Source organism: Liolophura sinensis, chromosome 7, assembly GCF_032854445.1.
Source record: "Liolophura sinensis isolate JHLJ2023 chromosome 7, CUHK_Ljap_v2, whole genome shotgun sequence".
Lineage (NCBI taxonomy): Eukaryota > Metazoa > Mollusca > Polyplacophora > Chitonida > Chitonidae > Liolophura > Liolophura sinensis.
In genome coordinates, this window is record NC_088301.1 from 50,549,347 (window position 1) to 50,572,579 (window position 23,233).

Genomic DNA, 23,233 nt, shown 5'->3' on the forward strand with positions numbered 1-23,233 from the left:
ATTAATTGCTTACATCATAGAAATATGAATTACTGTGTTTATTTGAAGTTCAGCATTTTTCAGGTGATACATTTTGCTTGATTCTGATTGGCCCACCTTAGAGGACCACTGAAGACTTTTTGTGAAGTTTGATGAGATTCTTATGAGAAAAACAGAAGTGTTGGCATCTGAACTTTACTTTTAAGCTTTCTTGTGCTTCTGAAAGTTTATTTTGACATACATTATTCTCATGTTCTCTATGGAAAGAAAGTCAAAATTTCTTTATAGCTAAAGGCAGGTACCTTGGATTTCATACTCCATGCTATGCAGATTATTAGATGTTTACATTTCCCCTGCTTGAAATATATTTTTCTTATTCCCAATTATGCAGAACAATGGGGTACCGAACAGCGAGAGCACGGAGAGCATAGAGCCAGCTGATGGTAGTCCAACACTTGAGTCCCCAGTGGAATCCACTGATCCCACGACACACCCCACCCCAGCTCCCGCCACCCTCCCCACCCCGATTACCACCCCAGTTACCAGCCCATCCACAACACCTGCGGAACCCACTGCACCCGATGCAGGGGATGCTCCATCAAACAACGGACCAGTTGAAGATTCAGATGTACCAACGAAAAAAGGTACTGTGCACCCTTTTGATCGAATTAAGATTAAACCTGACAAAATTCTCAACGCTATAAATGAAACTTAAATTTTCCGAGAAGGACATCATCCTACCTTCCAAACAAACCTCCAAAAAACCAGAGCAGCACAGCTCTCAGAATCATGAAAAATGAGTAGCGTAATCATAGATGAAATTTTAGTTCATAGTAATTTAGATTACCATAGTTTACCGTAACAAGATCAAACAAAGACGTTTGGCTTTAAAGCGTTTAATTGTAGTGCCATTGCAGTGTTATAACCTTTAGTTTAGATGATTTATGTAGACTTTCTGTAAATGATTTTTCTTTGTCTCATCTATGTTTGTTTATTTTTTTGTGACAGAAGAAACACGAGATGAAACTCCAGAGCCTACCAAGGATTCGTCTAACGAATCCATGGATATGAACAGCATGGGTGATTGCCAGGAACAGAAAGCCTCTTCAGAGAATGATCTAGATAACCCACCATCAGAGAACAAATCTCAAGAGTGTGAGGAGCCCTTAAAGCAAAACATCCAGTCAGAAAACACTCAGTCTGAAAACGACACAACGGAAAACTTGCTGACAGATTCCTGTAAGAAGGAGGAGGAGACGCCAGTCCCTGAAAACTTATGTAATGGTCACATCATTTCCAAAGATCAAGATCTGAACAAAAATCAGTGTGACACAGAAAATATGAACGTTAACAATACAGAGAATGAGATGGAGCACAGCACCTCAGAAGGAAATGGGGAAATATCAGAAGCCATGCAGATACAAGACAGCTCTGAGAGAACATCATGTAAGGCATCAGGATTGTCCTGTTCACAATTTGCATCCCAATGTATTGATTTTTGATGAAAATTTTCCCGAGTGCTACATACTGAAATAACACCCATTTCCATAATTATATTATCAATGTATTAATTATAAATGGATAAATCCCAGTAAAATAAATGAATGGTGTCACATTAAGTTCTTTGTTGACATGCTCATTCCAGTGACACAACAATACATGTAGGGGGAAAGTAGTTTAAATGCACATTGATTAATAGGTTTGATTTCACCATACTGCTTCACACACGTCATAGTGTAAAATAATGTATACATGTGAACATGTTCAAAAATTTTTTATGTGGTTTTCACATTTTGTTTTTCAGTGTCTGATTCGTCTTCATCCAAGGAGCCTAGCAGGGATGATGAGTTTCGTGTAAAGATTGCTGACCTGGGCAATGCTTGTTGGACAGTAAGTTTCCAGCTCTGATAACTCAGGAGCTTCCAAAACTCCAAACATGCTGCTTAGTTTGCAGCAACTTGATCTTTAGTCCTACAAAGCTCCTACTTTACTAAAATGGCTGAGAGGACTAATGGCATTTGCCTGTACAAAAAACATTGCATCCTTCAATCTGTGTCTTGGCTGTAGCTTTATGTCAGGAGGTTGGTCAGGTGCATAGCTTTGGGTGATGGTCTTGGTGGGTTTTTCTCAGACCCCAGAAATAAAACTAATCAAGTTTTAGTAGCCAATCCAGTAAAAATGTTTGAAGACATAGTACAGGCATGTATCACATAAAAAATAAGCTGGAAATTGTCACTCTTGCATATAAACACTGCATGTGGCCAGGTTGTCTTAAGATACTGTTCAAACATTACATATACCATCTATATGTATATCCAAAATGGCTGATGTTGCCTTATATGAGGTTAACCAAGATAACCTATCTATTCTTCACCCATATCTGTTCTCTTCTGAATATGAAGCAGCTGCGGTGTATGGAAATTAAAAGTCATCCAGCTAAAGATATTGTTAGGACCAGTACGTGTTAATCCAACCGGGGTCTTTAACTAGGTTTCATTTTAATAGCCCATTCAGCTATCTTTGACGTGGTCAGAATGTAGCTGAACTGCATGCCAGTGTTATGTTCCTCTGATTTTGAGATTTCTTTTCTGTGTTTTAGTATCATCACTTCACAGAGGATATCCAGACGAGACAGTACAGGTGTTTGGAGGTTCTCATTGGTGCAGGTTATGGGCCCCCAGCAGATATTTGGAGCACAGCCTGTATGGTAAGGCTTAGAAGTTTAGAATATCTGAAGAGGTGGAGACTGTTCAATGTGACCACTCTTCACACTGGTCAAGTAATGTGCCAGAACATACAAACATAAGCGTTTAGCTGTTATCAGTTCTTAGCTTCAAGCATCCGGGTCCCTCACAAGGACCAGGAGGTGATAAATAGCATGGTGCTAAATGGGCAAAGTTCTGATTTTTACCAATTCTTTAAGTATAAAGTACCACTGGGCTCTAAAATTGTCATATTTGAATGCCAGGCACATTCTGATGACTTTGCCAGAATTTCTTTACTAATAGCCTTATTTTTCATAATTTGTGCTAAAACCTTATCAAAAGTGTTGTCTGGGTTAATTTCACTTTGCTTTCACCTCCTGGGATCACTTGCACGAAGCCCTCCTAACGTTAAGTGCACATAACTACTGTGGCAGTATAATACCTACAGTGCTGGTTGTCAGGATAGTTATGTGCTCTTAGCATTAAGAGGCCTTCATGCAAGTGTGCCCTGTACTTCAGTCACGTTACTAAGGAGTGTCATGGTGATTGACTCAGAGCAGCTATGACATGACTGCACATGTGTGAATGGCGTATCAAATAAATTTGTCTGGGACTGTAAAGACATAAATTTAAAATTTTGGTGTCGGCAATAACTGGCATGTTGAATAAATTTGTCTGAAACTTTTGTGGTTTTGTTGTCTTTTCATTGGCATTGTGTAAAAATACTAAATGCACATTTTGGCCAGAATTATTACTTTTTTATGCTTCTGTATGTTTTAAATTGATGAAGATTATTTTTTGACAATCGTTCAATTTTATTTTCTCGCAGACTTTTGAACTAGCAACAGGGGACTATTTGTTTGAGCCACACTCTGGGGAGGAATACACGCGTGATGAGGACCATCTTGCCCATATAATTGAGCTTTTAGGGCCCATTCCTCGCGGAATTGCCTTCAGTGGAAAGTATTCGAGGGAGTTCTTTAACAGAAGAGGTAATGATTTAATATTTGAATTTTAACATTTACAAATTTTACAAGAAGTTTTGTGTTGGTTTTGTGCCAGCTGGTATGAAACAAAAAAGTCATTGGTAACCGATTTTGCATTTCATCATGCACAAGGGATATGAGGAGGAGGGATCATTTAAGCCAAAAACCTTGTTCTGAATAAAGATTAATCAGATAGGTGAGTCTAAGTCTTCCCTTGTACAGTTGTAGCCTATGTTGTTATCACGAGAAGTGCAGGTGTCCAGTAAGTGGGGAAAAAAGTAAATGTCAAGGGTGGTATCTTAAAAAGCACTGTATCTAATGAGCTGTGGTTGTGCATGCATATGAAACAGTAACATAAACATTTTTCATCATTAATACTTTGTGTACATGTTAATTATTGTAAATGACAAAATTCATGACATGTAATATGTATGTATTGGATTCAATGTTAAGGTAAATGTCAGGGGTGGTACTGCATTGAGATTGACATTTTACGTAAATGTATAGCACAATGTCAGGAGGGGGGATATTCCATCGTTTTTGCATTTTGTGGATATTATTTACCATAAATTGTGAGATTCACAACTTTAGTACTTTATGTATCAAGCAAAATTTTTGGATATCATGTGTCTCCTACATCAGACTTTTAGGTAGCCTAGCTGCCAAATCTAAGTATATTGCAGTCTATGTTCAGTTCATCCATGGTTGTTGTTTCAGGAGAGCTGAGGAATATAACTAAGCTGAAGCCGTGGGGGATTACAGATGTCCTTATAGAGAAGTACGATTGGGACCCAAAGGATGCTCAGGACCTGTCTGATTTTCTCTTGCCCATGCTTCATTTTGACCCTGAGAAGAGAGCAACAGCTGCCGAGTGTCTCAAACACCCATGGCTCTATTCATGACTGTCCATGGGCGACCACACCACAACGGCGACCTCATGACCCCGTCTCCATAGGCACCTCCTGATATTGGGCGTCACTCCTCTAGAGTCGTCTATGGTGTACAGGCTTCTATTACTAGGCTCCAGAATCTTCCCCCAGATCTGTGCGAAGACCAATCCCATCCATCTTGTTGACAAACTCAAGACCACTCTCAGTTTGAAGCCAGTGGAGCCATTCATGATTTGAAAGAGACAAATTTCATCAGGCCAACATTTTTGACACATAAGATCTGACTGAAATGTGACTGTACACTGTCATGATTCAAGAGGTGAAATTGCTTGTCTATGTTCATGCAGATCTGGAACATATTTCCATTGTTGTTGTTGCTGCTTCTGGTTTACTTTGTCTTACCACAACACAGCATTGTTGACTGTGTAACATGGGTAAGTGCAAATTGGTCTGCTTGGCATCAGTAATTCTAAGAAATATTTGTCATAGGAGAAACTGATTTGCAAAAGGAAATATATTCTTTTCTTTCTCTTCTGATGAAGACTTGGCCAAATGTAAATATATGATCAAGACACACAGTTGTTAAATTAACATATTTAACTGACGTTAGAAATATCGAAGTCTTGCATGCAACTGTCAAATTCTCATGTAATTTATTACTTTGCTAATGGGATGAATAATAATTGTAAATATAATTGGTGGTAAGGCTGGGCAGACTATTGCATTCCTAGTTTTCCTCTTTGTGTCACATGCTCATAACTCCATAGGCCATTGTCTGTCCACATCAGCGCTTTCTACTTTTCACGCATTTGTTTTCATTTTGATCTCTGTTATACAGAGTTGTTTACAAAAGTTTAATGATTTCATTGTAGCATTGTTGTTGCTAGTCCCTACATTCATTTTGATAAAAGCATGAGTTGCTTCTATCTAACATCTTCTAAAGCCTGTGGAATACACAGTTTACTGTTAACTGTTAAATATTATTAGTCTCTCACAAACTCCAGAAGAGAATATTTAACCAGTACCCAGAAATTTAATGGCAATTCAGTCTTCATCAACATCTGATACAAGACACTGACCAGGAAGCAGTTGTAGAGTAGCTGTAGACTGATATCTTCATGTACATTAACTCACTACAGAACATAATTGTTCCTTTTGTTTTTTTGGTTTTTTTTTTGGTTTTTTTTTCCTTCTTTTCTTTTGGTTGAGCGACCAAAAGTTGAGCTTTTGGTCGTAGGCTTGTCAATGGTGACCATATTGCATTTAGTTAGCCTCAGACACAGTTATCTCCCATGGGTGTAGCAACACAAAACAGGCAATCCAAAAAAAATTGTTTACAGAAGAAAAATTTTATGTAAGAGATATATTAACAACTCTTTAAACTGATCTGACTTATTGTCCTATTCGATGTAATATACTTGATTGGTCTTCATTTGTTTGCCAAAAAAGGCAGTCAGTTTTGTGAAATCTGCACAAATGAAATGAGATGGACTTCACTGGTTTCTTACAGGTAATTAACATGAAGGTTTCTGCCTTAGAAGTTTGTTGATCTGAGCTATCACACTACATATACATGTACAAGTCTCTTTACTGAAACTAGGTATGACCAGCTATTTCATATTGTCAGTCTGAACAGAAATATGTGTGTATAAGCATAGGCGCGGTAGTTCCTCACCCCTAACCCTCTGTTCATTTTACTCCTGTTGACAGGGCTGCCAAGCCTGTAGATCTGTTGGTCAGAGGAAAGCCTCACAATTCAACATTATATCTTCATATTTTAACATAGTTGCAATATGTTTTAAATTGTACAGATAAACCAGCAGCTGCTTTGGTACACATACAAATATATCTATAGAAATTTAGTGAAATGTCATAGCCTCCTTGTACAATGTACAACCATTTTTCATCAATTTATATCATTCTGTATCTGCAGTTTGTGATATATTTATCGTTGAGAGCTCCGTAAGTAGAAGGAACCTGGCTTATCAAAGTATAACGTGCCAAATGATCTTTAATTTATTTAAACTGGGTGTATGGGGCCCTACCTTTACTCTCTGCAACTTTTGTGTCAAGTTACCGACAAAATGCAGTTGAATTACTGCCTTCTCAATGTCAGCATTTGTGCAGTATCTTTGATGGATCTTTGAAGGCTAAAAGTGAAAGAAGAGGTATATATAAACATATATATATATTTTTTTTTTTGTGAGAAATATGTGATAAACTGTTTTCCGTGCCAGCGCCAGTTTGTTAGGACTCGGAAGAGGTTGTTGATAATTACATTCACTCTGTATGTGACACGTGGAAAATATGCAGGAGTGACTGTTAAAATGCTACTGATGGTGCATGAGGACAAGCTGTGTAGAAGCACTTCTGTCTCAAGACTTTCACTCGGCAACATTTCTCTTGTATATACATACTGTTTCGTTACAATTTTTCGAATAGAATGAGTTGAAATTGTGTAGTTTGAATAACATATGGGTTGCATTTGTCATCATGGCATTGTTCAAGCTATTCTGGATTTTGATTTGCTGTAAGACAGTCCAGTAGCTGTTCTGTTTTTACAGTTAATGTGTTTCATAAACTTTGCACAAGTACCTTTATGTAACACAGAATTGTGGCCATTTTGTCCAGATAAATTTGTGTATGTTTGTGGGTCTGGAGGTCACACAAAGCTCCCAAGTTACCATGGTAACTGGCCTTTCCTGTACGCCAGTAGATGCTTTTTTTTTGTACAAACATCTTCATGTACAGTGATACATTTGTAATAAACCAAATTTGGTTGAACCTCAACTTTGTTTTTGTTTGACAAGCAGTGAATTACTCTGATTTCTCAACCGTGTTGCGTAAGAGTTGAGAATGTCAATTTCAATGTCATTTATGCACCTGTTTTCATTTTGGACAAAAAAACAACATTGTTTGGATTGGCCAATTTCAGAGCTTTAAAAGTATATAGACTTTTTTCAGTTTACATAGATTAATGCCCTTAGAATATGCTTAAATAAACACTATGAAAACTTGCCCAAAGATTGAAGAAGCGTACCTGTACCATTTATAATGTTGCAATGTTTCTAAATCTTGATTGAGTTGTAAATTAACCAGCATTATAAGCACTTTGTTACTGAATTTAAACTAATTTGTGCACAGAAGAGGTCAATAATTTGTGAAGGGTAATTGTTTGGGCTTTTCTAAAATTACAAAAATTTTATTGGATTTGAACCATCAAAACCTTTATGAACTCAAAGAGAGTTTTAATTTTGTTATGAAAGTCAGGTCACTTTTATCACAGAGAACTGCTTTGGGATACATATCTCTTAGCGCAGGTTGAAAGGGAAATATTTTTTAGTCAGTTTGTTGTATGTTTATCACAAGCTCATAAATGTTAACAGCCTCTGCTCGAGTCCAGTATATACTGTTCCCAGTTGTCTGGAGACAAATCATGCTGGAAGTCACTGAGTTCTGTATCTCGGGTTAAAGGGATACAGAATCGTTTCTGATTGACTGGTGCGAGAGATAGGCAAGTCCAGGCTAACATCCACCCAAAGCTGAATTTAGGTATGGCAGATATATTCAAGTGTGACCGAGATTGCAAGATTTAACCCAGGAATCAGCATTTATTCTGTGTCCCTTTAATAACTAAGCTTTCATCCGACAGATCCAAGACTCCAATCCAGCCCTCTGTAAAGAGATTCAAATCTCTTAACTGGTGAATCAACATTGCCTTCTGCCTAATTGAATTTTAGTACCAGATTTTAATATTCATGATCACTTAAATTGTTTGATATAACTGGAAAAGTTGTTAATTCAGGTAAAACCCTGATCTGTTTGATCATATCTGGTTTCCATTACAAAAGTTTTCATAATTCAACAGGCTTTTTTTTTTTTTTTTTTTTCACGTTTAATCCGTCATACAGTCTATTAAAGTGCTTCATTAAGCTGTTCACAATTTTACAACATATACACACATTCACTTACTATGACTTCGCAGGAATATTTTTTCTTAATTTGTATTATCACGGTATCTGAAAGGTTTCTTTAACACCCTTGACCGTAATCATCAGTTTTGTAAATGCCAATACCAAGCATAATGTATGTATGTATGCATGGGGTGTAATGTTGTTCTTGCCTTGACCGAAACATATGCATTATTGGCACCATTTTTTGTACGCCGTGTTCAAGAATACTTCACTCATATGATGTCAGCCAGCATTCTGGCTGGATGAAACCAAGAAGCTCCTGGTTGAAATCCACAACCTTCAGCTGTTTGCTGCCTGACCTTACTAGGTATTATGTCATATTCAACATTATTTTGATCAGGTCATGTCTTCTTGAAACTACAATGTAGCGATACAGCTGCCTCACTCCAACATACCATACACAACACCTGACACACGCAAAGGCAACCAGAACGACTTTTCCGGCTAGCCAATCAGGCAAGGGTTCAGGCTACATTATCACAGAGTGATCTTAGACTGAAGTCAAAATTTCAGATCACTGAAATTGTTGAAATTGAAATCGTCAGCCTTACATATCAAAGTCAAAATATAGCTCGACTATGTAAATTCTGGGTAAGTTATTGTAAAATAAATTTCAGCTAAAATAATGGAAAGAAGCATACCAAGTTTGATAAATTAAATTTGGACTTGAGTCTAAAATTGCTTCGTGATCCCGGGGCCTGAGGTCGTCAACGCCCCAGGAGCATTTAAATTCAAGACTTCCAAGGGAAAATATGTGTATACATATACACAGTGTGAGCTACATGAAAGATTGGAGTTGCCTTTATGTGAGCAATTAGATGTATTTGCATCTGCCGAAATCCCTCTAGCTTAATAGGGTTGGGTTGCCACTTAGGAAATAGGTGTGTTTAACTGAGCCAGCAGTTCACCTCACCAGGGCAATGTTACATCACTGTGGGAGATATTTTCTACCGGTGCTTGAAAGAAAGTTAAAGTTTCAAATCCTTTGCTCAGTTCTTGTATATTTCAAGTGACACACACCCAGAGAGGAATCTCAAGAATTAACATCAAGAGCTCAAAACTTGTCTGTTGGTAAGCCTAAATATATTCACCGACATTACATTGCCAGCCAATTCATATTTTTCAGTGGAATTTTGTGTAATTCTTTGTCAAACTAAGAATGGAAGGAAACCTGTGCTAGCGATATAAACTGGGAAGTTCAACCAGAAACCAAATGGCTTATTCGTTTTGATGAAGAAATGTGTCCTCATTGAATGATTGCATTGTCAGAATTTGTCTCCAAACGTCAGCCGTCCCCTTCCAATGGTATTTACATCAAGCATCATTCAATTCCTCTTGCTCTCCAATAAAAAAAAAATCGGTCTCTAGTCTGAGTAATTCTAGAATGTATTCTGTTACAGCAGGGCATTACTGTTCAATATACATGTATCACACATATTCTACCAGGTCAACATGAATATGGTGTTATCCTAATAGAATGTTATGCTGAGTAGAGTTGAATATTATGTTATAACAGCAGAATACATTCTAGCATAACCCAGACAGCAGATTTTCTGTTAAATTTAACATTTTTAAGTCTAGATTTAACACGTTCTGGCCACAATATGGCTGAAATATTCTTCATTCAAGAAAACTCAAGACACATTGTTTTAGCAACAATATTTTTATTATCCTGGCAGTGGTATATATAGAGCCAAGTCAAAAGTTTAAAAATGCGAGAGAAAAAAAAATTCCAAGCTACTCATTCTTTGTTCAGATCCTTGAGCATACACACATTTCTTTACCCCAGTACAAGTAACACCCAAAGTCTTTGCATGGGGTTTTTGGGCAGCATATCTACTTCTTTGCTTATGGGTAAACATTTCAGCAAGATTTTCATTGCATAAACAACATCAATTTCATTATGACTACAAGCTTAGGGATCAACTGACAAATTATGTCTCCAGGTATTCAACCAATCACATTCCAACAACCCATTTTCTGCATTTGTTTATGCAAATGGATGATTATGCTTCCATACCAAGTAGCAAACTAATGAAGAGAAACAAGTCCACAAGGAAAAAAAAAAAAGGGGGGGGGAGTTGAACAGATCAGTTCTATACTAGCTATAAAAATACAAAAACAATAAACATAGCAAAATTGAGATTATGATGTGTAAAAACATGACAATATTGTAGAGCAGGGTTACAAGAAAATGACATCTGAAGGCCACTAATATTTTCAATTACTCCAGTATGATTTTTATCACACATTATTTTTTTTCATGTGTTTACTTCACATTAACATAAATAAGTACACAGCCACAAAATTATGTAGGAGTAATTTCTACTGATAACTGATTTATGTTTTTCATAAAACATAATTAAATTTGCATAAACCATGATGTTGATGTTTAAAATTTTGAACATTAGGTGGTACCAGATACTTTGGCTTGTCTAACTTTTTGAAACAAAAATTGCAGAAGCTGTATTTATTCATGGCAGTGGGCTTAGAAAGCCGAGTCTGGGCTATATATAAAACACGTGCATAGTATTGTCCCTTTCCCATACCACATCCATAGCTGTTTTACAAAGCATAGTATTATAAACATTAGTTATTCATTCATTCGTTCTTTTTTTTTTTTTTTCGAAATTTTGTTCCATTTTGTTGTTTTTCCTCTCACTTTGTTGTTTACTTTAGTTAATTTAGACTGGTATAATATATAACATTTTTCTCCCTGTACAGTCTAACAACCTCACAGAATTCAAGATATAACTACAGCTAAAGCCAACGAAAATTTCCTCAAAATTGGGAACATTTTATATCGTGTTTGTTCAAACTCCTTAAATGATACAAACAACACTGTACTTGAGGTCTTAAAATCACAGATAATCAGTATCTGACCATTATTTTATTTGTCTTATTTGAACCTCATTACCCTCATGTATTCACACTCTCTGCTGCTGTGATGGTCTGGGGTTGGTTGCTGGCAAGTTCTGGCTGGTGTTCCTACTTACAATCCACAGCGAAAGGACTGCCTGGGATCTGTTGGTCTCCCCACTTCACAATTAACATGTACGTACCAGGCTCTTTAACCATGTAGTTGACACTGTACGTGGAGTTAGCAGTTTTCTTCACTATGAGCTCTTCGCCTGGACCCTTGGGTCCCCAAATGCCAACAAATAAGATATTGTTACCTGAACAGAAAATACAAAAAGTAAATTAGACATGGACAGCATTTATATATGTTCACAAAGTATTAAATATTAACATTTAAGACGCAAATATTTTAATACTAATTTCCAACACAAAATTGTGCATTGTGATATCTCACCAAGATAATCAGAATGGCAAAATCTTTCTACTCTTGACTTGGCCTTCCAGATATGTGCTCACCTACATTCTTCATACTAGGTGTCAGAATCTTTTCAATGTCATTCAGGGAGACTTTCAGGAAACAAGCTTATACATTTGCTGGGAATCTAGCCCAACATTATGTTCCCATACCTGCTTGTGCAGTTTCAACAGTAAAGCCAGAGGTCTTGTTTCTGTAGGCTTTCTGAAGTCCAGCACCAGAGGCTACCACTTTGCTTGCATCAGAGTCAAACTTCTGAATACCCTTGAACTTTGTCATTGTGCTTGTTTTGGTGACAGTCTCCACAATAACAGATGACTGTTCATGAAGACCTGACGAACGCCCTGTGCCTAATAAACAAAAACAAAATCAAGTTAAGTCACAAAACTTAAATTGAAGTAATCAGTAATGAGGCAAGTATATACACTAGTCCTTGGGGACAATATGTAAATCCCTTGCATTTACATGGTACATATATAATGGTGTCTGTATTTATGTAAACCTGGATCTTCCTCCATATATTGCTGTTTATAAATTCCCCAGCCACAGAAACAAAACAGTACCCCATGTTAAATAATGAAACTGAAAGTTAGGAAAAGTCCTAATTCACACCTGGCATCCCTAACACCCAATCTGGGAAAGCAATACATGAAACAATGTCCCTACCTTCAATCACAGCCTTGAAGGGGCTACCCACAATGTTCACTCCTGCATATCTGATCTTGATGTAGTAATCACCAGCAGCTGTGGGTGTGTAGCTGAACTCATAGCCCTCCTCAATCTCCTTGCATTCCAATTTGACCTTTGAAGGACCTTCAACTGTCACAGCCAAGGCTCCAGATCCAGCATCAGCAGTGTTCACACAGAACTTGGCCACTTGATCTGGAATCGTACATGTACATGTATAGTCAATATTTCACAAACATTCCAATATTTATTCATTTACTCATTCGATTGGGGGGGTTTCATTCACACTGAAGACTTTTTTACTTCTGTGATGGGGAAAATTTAGGTTTACGGCTGGAGTAACCCACCACCCTTTGGTAGCCATATCACAAACTTCTGGACTTGAAGCTGTGCTCAGTTAATTTATTTAGATATTTTTATTTATTTTTTTGATAGAAGTTTTACACTGTACTGAAGAATGTTTCACATCTATGACAGTCGCTAGCATTATGGTGCTAGGGAACAGGCTACATCCGGAGGAATTTACTTATTTGAAGCTGTTTATGCCACACTCAAATATTTCACTTATATAATGGTGGCCAGCATGGCTGCAGCCTAAGAAGTACTTGAATTAAAAGCATACTAAGTATCATCCATGATATTGCCGCCCAAAATTTAAGCAAATAACCAGTATTCATATTATTACATAGTAGTTGTCTATCTAAAGGAACAGTGGATCTTTCACAGGCATGCAGGTAATCATGAAGTTTTAATGTAAAGAATAAGAAATTCACCACAACCTTAGTTACATTGTTGGCTCACCTGTTCGACCAGTTCTCAAGCCGTCTCCAGTAGCCTTGACTTTCCCAGGATCAGCATCCACTTTGCCAACAAGGATTTTGAAGGGGCTGCCAGGTATGTGGCAGCCATTGAACAACACATGAACAAAATGGAGGCCATTTTCTCTCGGGATGAAACGTACAGCAAATTCACCTGAAAAAAAAAAAATACATATACTGATGTAATGTTTTAAGTGCATCCATTCCAAGTCACTGAGTCAGAGACAATGTTGAAATTATGCACAGTTACCAGGCAGTGGATCTAGTCTACATGTATGTTACATTCCTTTGAACCTACCCAACCACTTCATAGTACATCAATGCAGACAAATTCTTGGAACAGAAAGTTTGATCCCGTCCATTCTGTGATCGCAGTTGACATAGTAGAGGGAAGGAGCATATAGCATATATATCTGCTATACTGCAGGATAATGCTTGACAAAACCAGAATCCATAAATATCGTATGTGGTTGCCATCTCAAAAATGCATGCAATTTTAAAATTACTAATGGTACTCAACTTAGTACTGTTGTAGTAGTAGGTCTTGAGAAAAACCAAATTCAACACAGTTTATCTTTAGGAACAGCGAGAACAGTTTTCATTTTTTTCCTCAACTTACCAGAGTCTACTTCCTGAATCAAGGCTTCATCTTCTGCACCTGAAGGAGACACTACCCGAGCAGACAGGTTGCCTTCAGCTCCATTGAAGTTAACCGTGAATGCTGCCGGTTTGCCCACCTGGATGTACAAAATTTAATTCATTTATTGATAAACCATTTAAGACCTGGTGAAACTTTGCCAACTCATAGTACACCTGTCTTATGCTCTTAAGCAGTATCAAGCTCAACTGAGCCTGTTATTTATTTAGTAGTTGTTTAATGCTATAATCATGAAAAACTTCCACCATAATAAACGTGCAGGATGGACCTTCATACCTCCTATGTCATTCAGCAACCATAAGTCAAATATATTGTAACTCTTATACCCCACTGCACTCCACTTTGTGTACTTTCGATTTGGTATAGCTTTAAACCACTGCATACAGCAGCAATTCAAATCTTGCATCTCTTCTTTTCAAAATACATTGCACCACTTCACCACATTTAAAAATCCTGTACATTTTTTATGTTAATCCAATTTATTTGGTGTTTAAAACTGCAATCAAGAATTTGTTACTTACAACAAGACAGTTGAGTTTATGGGTGGGGGAAACAGGAGTGTCTAGAGTAAACCACAAACTTTTCACAAACTTCCTGATTTAAAGCCACAGCTAAAGTAGGAATATGACATTATTGGTCAAGGGCCTCATAGTTTAAATCTAGCCAGCCAGTTGAGTCAGTTAACAAAAAACGTCAAACAGTTTTATAGTTAAGGACAAGACAAACCACAAATCTTAGGACATTACCTCACCAGATAAACAGTGTCAGCAGTGTACACTTACCTGTAAGCCCCTCTCCTGTAAGGCTTTGACAGACAACCTCTTGGCATCACCAATGCTGGGGCTGACTGGCACTCTGAATGGGGAGTCTGGGATATGCTCATCATTAAACTTAATGGACACCATGTAGTCACCTAGTAGTAGGTATAGAGGAAATAGACAATTTAATGTCAATATCCATTGATTTCGTCAAACCATACAATAATAACAACATCTTTATTTTCCATGAGAGACAGGTGTAAAGCTTACCCTAAATGTTCAACACAATCAACCACAGACATAGTGCTTGACTTGGCATATTAAAGCAATACCATCTAATCTGAACAGGTCAGGTTATTATATCTCTGTAAAGTCCATATGTGCCTCTACTTGGAAAATGCATTTAGTTTTCTAAATGAATTATGCTTTCATATTACATCCAAATTTAGAGTTTTCTGTTCAAATTTGTTGAGGATTTAAAGTATAAATAGTTTAATGGGAAAGTGACATATTTAGTAAAGTGTGTCCTACACTTATTGTAACTGACCTAAATATTCAACCAAAAATGTGCATTTTAGAGGAAACGGTCAGCAAAATTTTAATGTAAACTTTTCCAACAGAATATCTGCGCACCTTTCAAAATCAATCTTAAACACCATCTCTAGGATCAAAGAACTCACAGAAACCAACAAAATGAGTTAGTAGTCTTTCTTGTCATTAATACCACAAATCGAGCACGTAAAACTTCAATTAACATACTTTTTATCTATGAAACCATAGATTTACCTGCTTCAGCCACTGAATAATTGACTCCACAAGATCCGTCTTTACGGTCCTCAAAGTTGATTTCTGCCTTCGACGGGCCCTCTACGGCAATGGACAGTCCACCTGCACCAGCTTCTCGGGTATATATATTGAATTCATCTGACAGGAACAAATTATATGAGAATTACAGGTCAATACAGGTACGTCATTTAAAATCTGAAAACATTTGAAAGCCATGTCTACTGTTAATGTATCAGTACTACAATGGCATTTTGTCAAAACCTTTTTTTTTTTTTTTTACATGAGCTATCGACTTTCTTGGTTTTTGGTTACGAAGACACAAAACTGACATGAATGACAAAAAAACAACATACATGGTACCTTCTGAAACATTCAAGCACAACCTGCACCTCTTTAACACATTTTTAATGACATTTTTTATTCATACTTTTTCTTATATTGAAAATATGTTTTAAACATATATATATATATATTACCCAACACTTACAAAGTTTTTTGAAAGTGGACACTGGTTTAAAAATTTCAATGTTAAAGTCTGTCTTACTTTTAATGTCAACTTCTCCCCTTTCTAGCCCTGGGCCAGCTGCATGTACTTTGTGAGAGCCACCTCCTGTGATTGGGCCAACTGTGAACTCAAATGGACTACCTGTGGAAGAAATTCATTTTTATTTTTTAGAAGTTATGCCCGCAACTTTCATAGATAATCCAGGTTTGCAATCAGAGCTCAGAAAGTAACAGCTCAAGATATTCCACCAATCACGTTGGGATCCTAGAAATCCAGACACTAAAAAACGTTAAGCATTTTAAACCTAGTTACAATGAGAAAAACATTCTAAAAACTGAATTGAACATACATGAAATTTCATAAATGCTGCATTTTTAACATTCACATCAAGAAACAAGGAAAACTCTTTCATAAAAAAATCCCCAGATGATGAACAAACCAGAATGCTGGGATTTTTCAGAGGTTCACCTGTATCTGTGTGTTGCCCTTAGGTTCCACACACCTGTCTGCTCACGGGGCACTTTCAGTGACCTTTCTTCAGTCTTTCATCAAGTCACAGCCAGATTAGCAGTCTAAAATTTACCTCAGGACTTAATCAAACATAGACAATCCCGTAACCAAGGTAGAATTAAGTCTACCTTACCCAGCTTTGGTTAACAAGCCAGGTGGCTGACTCAAGTACCAGAAATCTTGGGCAAACATGTCATATCAGGTCAGGTGGAGCATTTATCTACATGCTAATCACTACCCAGGCACAACTCAGTATCCACCCATCCACATACAGGTTATACAAACATGACGACATAATTATTTATACAAATAATAGCACAAAAAAATGTACAGTTATCTGCCATATGAACAAATTACTCTTGTGCAGAAACTGGTTTCATTAAAATATCAAGGAAGCAGAAAATGACTAAATTCTAACAGTAACACAGACTGTTATGTTTGTGATAGTGTTTCTGTTATAAATTCTCTACTTAATATGTGCACCGGCATACCAGGTACCATGTCATATGAACAAAATTAAATTCATACATCTACTAAAACAGCCACTTAAGCCTATTATAGATATCAAATAATATATATATATAATATACCTAATAAGTATTAGGTAAGACAAATATTTTAACTATTATGTATCTACTTGTAGACATTACCCCAATTGAAAAATCAGAACTTGATATATTGTTTGTAAGAATACAACACTGTTTCATACATGCATACAAAAACCATCTCACAACTATGAAGTTCATAGATGTGTGTTTTGTTTTGTACTAGCTTAAACAATGCAACGAATATCAATTTCTTGAAGCATATTGACAAAAGATGATACAAAAACTACAGGTTTCCAAATAAATGTGCAATGTGCATAGTTTTTTTTATAATGAAGTTAGTGTGATAAGAGGGTATTCAACTTTATACATCGCCATGATTTTCTAAATATTGTTTATTCTTTAACTGTTGCAAGTCATTTCATAGGTGAAGTAAAAATAAGTATGTGTGAGACAACAGAATGAGACCAGTTTATTACAGTTTAATGAATAATGTGAGAATGATTTTTTCGAATTTCTAATAGTAGTTATACCCAAAAATAAAACAATTTCTACTGTTCCTACGGCATTGTTTTTAAATTTCTCAAAAATTAAAATGAAAAAGTACTAACCCAAAGGAGATCCCACCTAACTTATCATAAGGTTTGTGAGGGGAATCTGTGTAATTAGTTTCATGTGATCTTGACATTTCAGACACACCACAGTGGGATTTTCATGTTATAGGTCAGCCACAGTGCTACCACCTTTTGGGTGCTGCCTCACTGGAAAGCTGTGCTAAAGACATCAGATATGACACTCTACCTAGTCACAGCACAGAACTAATGCACATGTACATGGTCTCTCCCAATTTCAATATTTTTTTACTCAGAAGTCAGTAATGGCTTTGTGTAATCAGTTTATGATCACTTTGTTACACTAATCTTATTTACTGGTCATCCCTGTAATTATTACTGAATCGCCTATCCTTGAAATAAAAACCTCAGTGATGAAGGATTGCATTTTTTTAAAATATCCATCATCCCTCAAGTGTAAATGGAATGGAAGACTTTTCAGGGGTATGTTTGTTAGCCAAGTGTTAGCTGAGATTTACCTGGGATGTGCATGTCTTTGTGTTTCACGCTGACAGTGTGCACGCCCATCTCCTTGGGGACAAACTTGATGCTGTATCGGTTATCGTTCAGGCTGACAACGTCACACAATTCTGTCACACCTGAAGGGCTGGTCACAGACGCAGCCATGTCAAATGGATCCGTTCCTGATAGCAAACAGAAAAATTATAATAATAATAATAATAATAAAACTTGCCACTACATTTTAACATCATTAAGCAGAAAATAAATGTTAACAAAATCCCATTGTTTTATAAAATTTTAATTTCACTGAAGTAAACCCAGAAGAGAAAGGAATCCATTTATACATGGCATCTGAAAACTTACATTATCATTAGAGTTTAAGTACAGTAAACATATTCCAATAATCTTGATTAAATTTCAGGGCACAAAAAGTTTTCTCTTTGGAATCTGCATGCGTTTGTGAAAAAGAGAGCAATTGAACATGGGTTATTTGTTATCAATGTTTTAATTCATTTGTTAGTCCTTAAACCCAATGAAATTAAAATGAAAATTATGGATTAACAGTTTATATAAACAAAAAAATGAGGAGAAGAAAAATCATAAAACACAGTCACTATAAACCCTTGATATTATATGGCAAACATATAACTTCTAAAACCCAGTAATCCTGAATTTCCAATTACTACTACAATAATTTCAAATTCCTCTTTCAAATCCTAAGATATACCTATCATTCACAATTTGATACTGTCATCAAATTACTCCAGAGTTCTTCAATTTAACAGAAGATACCAATGCAAAGGTCATAACCTACAATCCCAATTAAAACTGTATTTCTGTATTCTGGAGTCATTTGGTAATATTATGTTTAAAGCTATTTATTCTGTGGAGATTAATTCTGTAGACAACCTATGTAGGTAACTGGAAAGAGCCTAACATTGGCCATTACTAAGAAAATATTACATTCTGATATGCTTTCTACAATTCTTTTGGTGTTTCATGGAGTTACACAAATGTTTGCATGAACTTAAGTCTCAGACAAGACAACAACTGTCGCCATGTCAGGGTGTTGTGTAAAAAAAAAAACCCTTACCAACAAACTTCCAAATTACACAAAGGGTAACTGAGAACACCCAATTTCTTTTGGAGATTTCATTTTGGTACTCACTATATTCTTGGTGATGATATACAATAATAGAGGCACTTAAAAAGCAACCTGCAAAGTTATGTTAATGACAAATGACAAAATTTTTTCAATGTAAATCCTCTGTACCAAAAAGCAAACTGTGTCCAAATCTCACAAAAATCATACTAAACGTTGTTAACTGTACCTTAGATTTTACACAAATGAAACAATACATCTATTTGGCAAATCACATGAAAGATATTCCGACCAACTGCAAAGCAAGTACAGACTACCAAAGTTTTAAAGTCATTAATCAATCTTCTTAGCTCATCATCACGGTAGAGAGGATGGATGGAAAGTACGGTGAACAAAAATCAGACAAACAATACGCTTCCAAGAGTATTATCCATCATCTAGCTTTGTCCAAGTATCTTCACTGAAATACCTGTACCAATGTACAGGTAGCTGTGTTTCCAAAATCAAGCCATCACATATAATATGCATGAATTAGGGAATTTATGGGAAAAAGAAACATGTATGTTGTGAAACCAGGTCAAAATTAAATCTACCCTGTAAGTGTGGAGTTTGCATGACTGCATCAAGAGGTCATAAATTAGTCTCCTGCTTAAGTGCTCCCCTCAATCTTCCCATGAACTTGGCAAGTTTCCAATTATGATAATTCCCCAAATAATTCCCTGCACAAGAAAGCTATTACCAATGTATCTGCTGGGGATCCAAGCTTTATTATGTGATGTACTTTTAGCATCAAGATGATTTTAAATGTAGCTAAAGTACACAATGAAGATTTATGGGAATATGGCAAACTTAAAAGAGGAGGCTTTGCTAATTTGGAAACTAGAGACATGACTTATGAGAGAAACTGAATGAAACACACAAATATATATGTATATTGGTGACAAAAACACCTCTGACCTTTTCACAAAGTACCGCTAGTTTATGACTTCATTTTAAACAAATTAATTTAGGTAATGTGCATCTTTAGTCTGCTAGATACTATCAAAAAAAGCATGACAAGTATGTGTATTCAATTATTCTGCTAACTTACATTAAAGAGAAACTTGTTTCAAATTAACCAAACATGTTCCAATGACTGATTTACAACAAATGATATATTAATACAAAAATCTGAGATTTGTACCCTCCCCCACTCCCCCCCGAAAAAAAACCCAAAACATGGTTGCTGGGATTTACCAATGAAAATAACATTCCTGGGTCTATTCATGTAGGTCAAATATCTTCATACCTTTCAGGTGAATTTCAGGTGGAAAATTCTTGCCTCTGCTGTGAGAGAACTTGAACAAAACCGTTGTTTTTACATCTGAATACTTTTTCTTCAGTTTCATTTTGCTTTTGGTCAGGTAACTGTCCACAAAGATGTTATGCCAACTTGACCGCCTATACGGCCTAACAAGGTGCACGTACCAAAGACACTGGCAGAACTACTATGCAAGCATGGTTGAAGGACAACTGATGAGCCAAGTAGGTTTGTATATATGGAAAGATCCAGCATACTGTCCAAAAAAGTACTAAAAAGATGAAAGGACTGTGTGCTTTATGCTGTTCCTGGTGACAAATAACTGAAGACAGTTTCAATTAATCTCCATCTAGAACATTGCAGTATCATGCCTATTTAAGCAGTTCATGAATCTACAAGTTATAAATCTCAGCAATTATTTGAATATCATAGTGCAAAAAATTAGGGGGTTATTCACCCAGCAGAAAGCCTATAGTAGTGCCTGTCCTACGCTCTGAGGGGGAATTGATACGCCTAATAATCAAGACAGATAAAGGGCCCTTCTGGCATTTCCCTCCAAATGGACAGACAAACAGCTGATGGGTTAGTTGCAGGAAGCATCAGTTTGCTAAACACAGCTCCTATGATGATGGCTTTCTGCAGGCAGTACTACACCCACTTGGAAGTACATGGGCTAGAAAACAGTGAAAACCACCATTTTGGCAGACAGAAACAGATGGGAGAAGGGAACCAGCAGAAGAGCAACAGAAGCGTACAGCACCAAGGGTTTGTTGGCAGGTGTGAAGCTTCCCACTCGGCACTGAAGAGGTAGAGATTCCTAAGCCATCAAGTACACATTCATCAACTACTTGCATCAGATGCTTGGAGAACATCTAATTTAGAACCTCATGAATTCCAGCTTGTACAAACTCAAATGGACCGCATGACCTAGTCTCTGTGTTTTTACACTGCTCTACATATAATCAAGCCACTGCATATATGCATGAAACAGTGAACTGTCACAAATATTCTATATTGTATTAAAGAATGACCTTCTGAAATACCACATATTACCATTATACAGCCTGAGTTATCCTGTATTTAATGATCTCGTGATTATATTGACAGGAATCAGGTCGAGAGTGAGATAAAATAAACCCGCAGTAAATATCTTAGTTCATCATCTGTTCAACAGGACCAAAAATTTTAACAGAACAAAAGAAAAAAAACAACTCACCAATTAGATCTTGAAAGCATATGTAATCCACTCCAGGCACTTCCTCATACATTGAACTTTTCAAAAATGGTTTGTTCTCAAAATAGCTAGCTACCAAGTCTCTGTATGACTGCATTGTTCAAGAGTTCAATGCATATATTGAACAAACTCCTTGCAAAATCTCATACTATCTACACAAAATAAGTCTACTCAACTCCAAGCCATCCTGTTTTTGTTTTTCTTAAAAAAGCCAAGCAAAAAGCCAAGGAACTCCTGTCCTGTGACCCCTCAGAATATTCACAGCCAGCCAAGCACCTGAACATGTCAGTGTATTTCTAATAGCACTTTACATGTTATATTTATCCTGTGATCACTAACCAGGATTTTGGTTTCCATGGAGATGAACTAGCATTTCCTGCCCCTGAGACTAAATTTAAAGAGAGAATCTTCAATTTGATAAAGATTGTCATTTGACCGCTAAACACTGAGAGCAGACACCCCTTCAAAGTTATCAGTGACACAGATACGGACGCTTGCTGGGATATTCCATAAATCACTCCTCACCAAGGACTACAGCCAAAGGTAACATTAGCAGAAAAGCGTCAGAGTAGATATGCGTCAACACATATCATCACTTAGGAATGGTTGTATCCCAATGCAATGTACAGGACAAAAATAATTCTAAACAACAACCTGAAACGTTTTTCAATGATAAAGAGTAAGCCACTTTGTTCCCTGAAGTTTGTCCTAAACAATTATTGCATGTGCATCATAACTAGCATGAATACCCTTCAGTCGTGTCACTGGTATTCATAATGAGGCGTTTTTAAAGTTACATATTTAACCTACCTGGTATCTTCAGGCTGAGTTCACACTGGCTACCAATGCGAGTGACATCAGCAGCTTCTCGGTGACGTGTGATCTTCTCTGTGAGACGCACAGATGGCTCTCCACCAATGCGGACTGTGTATGGACTACCTGCAATACAGAATGAACCAAATTTAACTCAAGTCTCCATCAATCAAAAGTCTTAAAAACGCGTAAAAACAATGATATTGAAAGATGTTATCAGCTGATAAAGGTAATCAGATCATACTGGCCACCAAGTAGATAAAATCAACTTGGTAAAAAATTTCTGGTGTAGAATATTTTTTATAAGTTTACAGACCCTTTGATTTTTTCAAGGTCAGTAAAAATAATCTACCATCTCCCAAGAGGGAGGTACATGTAGTACAGCTTCTTTAAGCAATTAAACTAAAAAGATAATGGCAAAAAGCTTTCTACTCAATAGTAGAACTGGAACATCACATGCAGGCTGCCTGACTGGCCACGTAGCAGGTTAAGTCTCTCTTCATACTGTCCAATTCTTTTAAAAGCACACCTACCGTGTTAAGTTTCCATTTCCTCCATCGCCTTACGGCAAAGCAT

The 23,233-nt window shown here is 36.7% G+C and overlaps 2 protein-coding genes across 6 annotated transcripts in view; one reads left to right on the forward strand and one right to left on the reverse strand.

The window, feature by feature from the left end:
• LOC135469870 (SRSF protein kinase 3-like) overlaps positions 1–7,350 on the forward strand; it is a 45,918-nt gene extending 38,568 nt beyond the window's left edge. For all 5 annotated transcript variants that reach the window (XM_064748496.1, XM_064748495.1, XM_064748494.1 and 2 more), the window contains 6 exons: positions 371–623; positions 988–1,425; positions 1,784–1,869; positions 2,579–2,686; positions 3,514–3,676; positions 4,388–7,350. In XM_064748496.1, coding sequence (XP_064604566.1) covers positions 371–623; positions 988–1,425; positions 1,784–1,869; positions 2,579–2,686; positions 3,514–3,676; positions 4,388–4,572 — 1,233 coding nt within the window. In that variant the 3' untranslated portion in view covers positions 4,573–7,350. The remainder of the gene's footprint in view (positions 1–370; positions 624–987; positions 1,426–1,783; positions 1,870–2,578; positions 2,687–3,513; positions 3,677–4,387) is intronic.
• A 2,828-nt stretch (positions 7,351–10,178) lies between these two features.
• LOC135471673 (filamin-A-like) overlaps positions 10,179–23,233 on the reverse strand; it is a 70,176-nt gene continuing 57,121 nt past the window's right edge. Inside the window, 10 exon segments of the mRNA XM_064750985.1 lie at positions 10,179–11,710; positions 12,021–12,218; positions 12,535–12,750; positions 13,357–13,527; positions 13,993–14,110; positions 14,814–14,944; positions 15,576–15,713; positions 16,120–16,221; positions 18,226–18,390; positions 22,655–22,783. Coding sequence (XP_064607055.1) covers positions 11,523–11,710; positions 12,021–12,218; positions 12,535–12,750; positions 13,357–13,527; positions 13,993–14,110; positions 14,814–14,944; positions 15,576–15,713; positions 16,120–16,221; positions 18,226–18,390; positions 22,655–22,783 — 1,556 coding nt within the window. The 3' untranslated portion in view covers positions 10,179–11,522.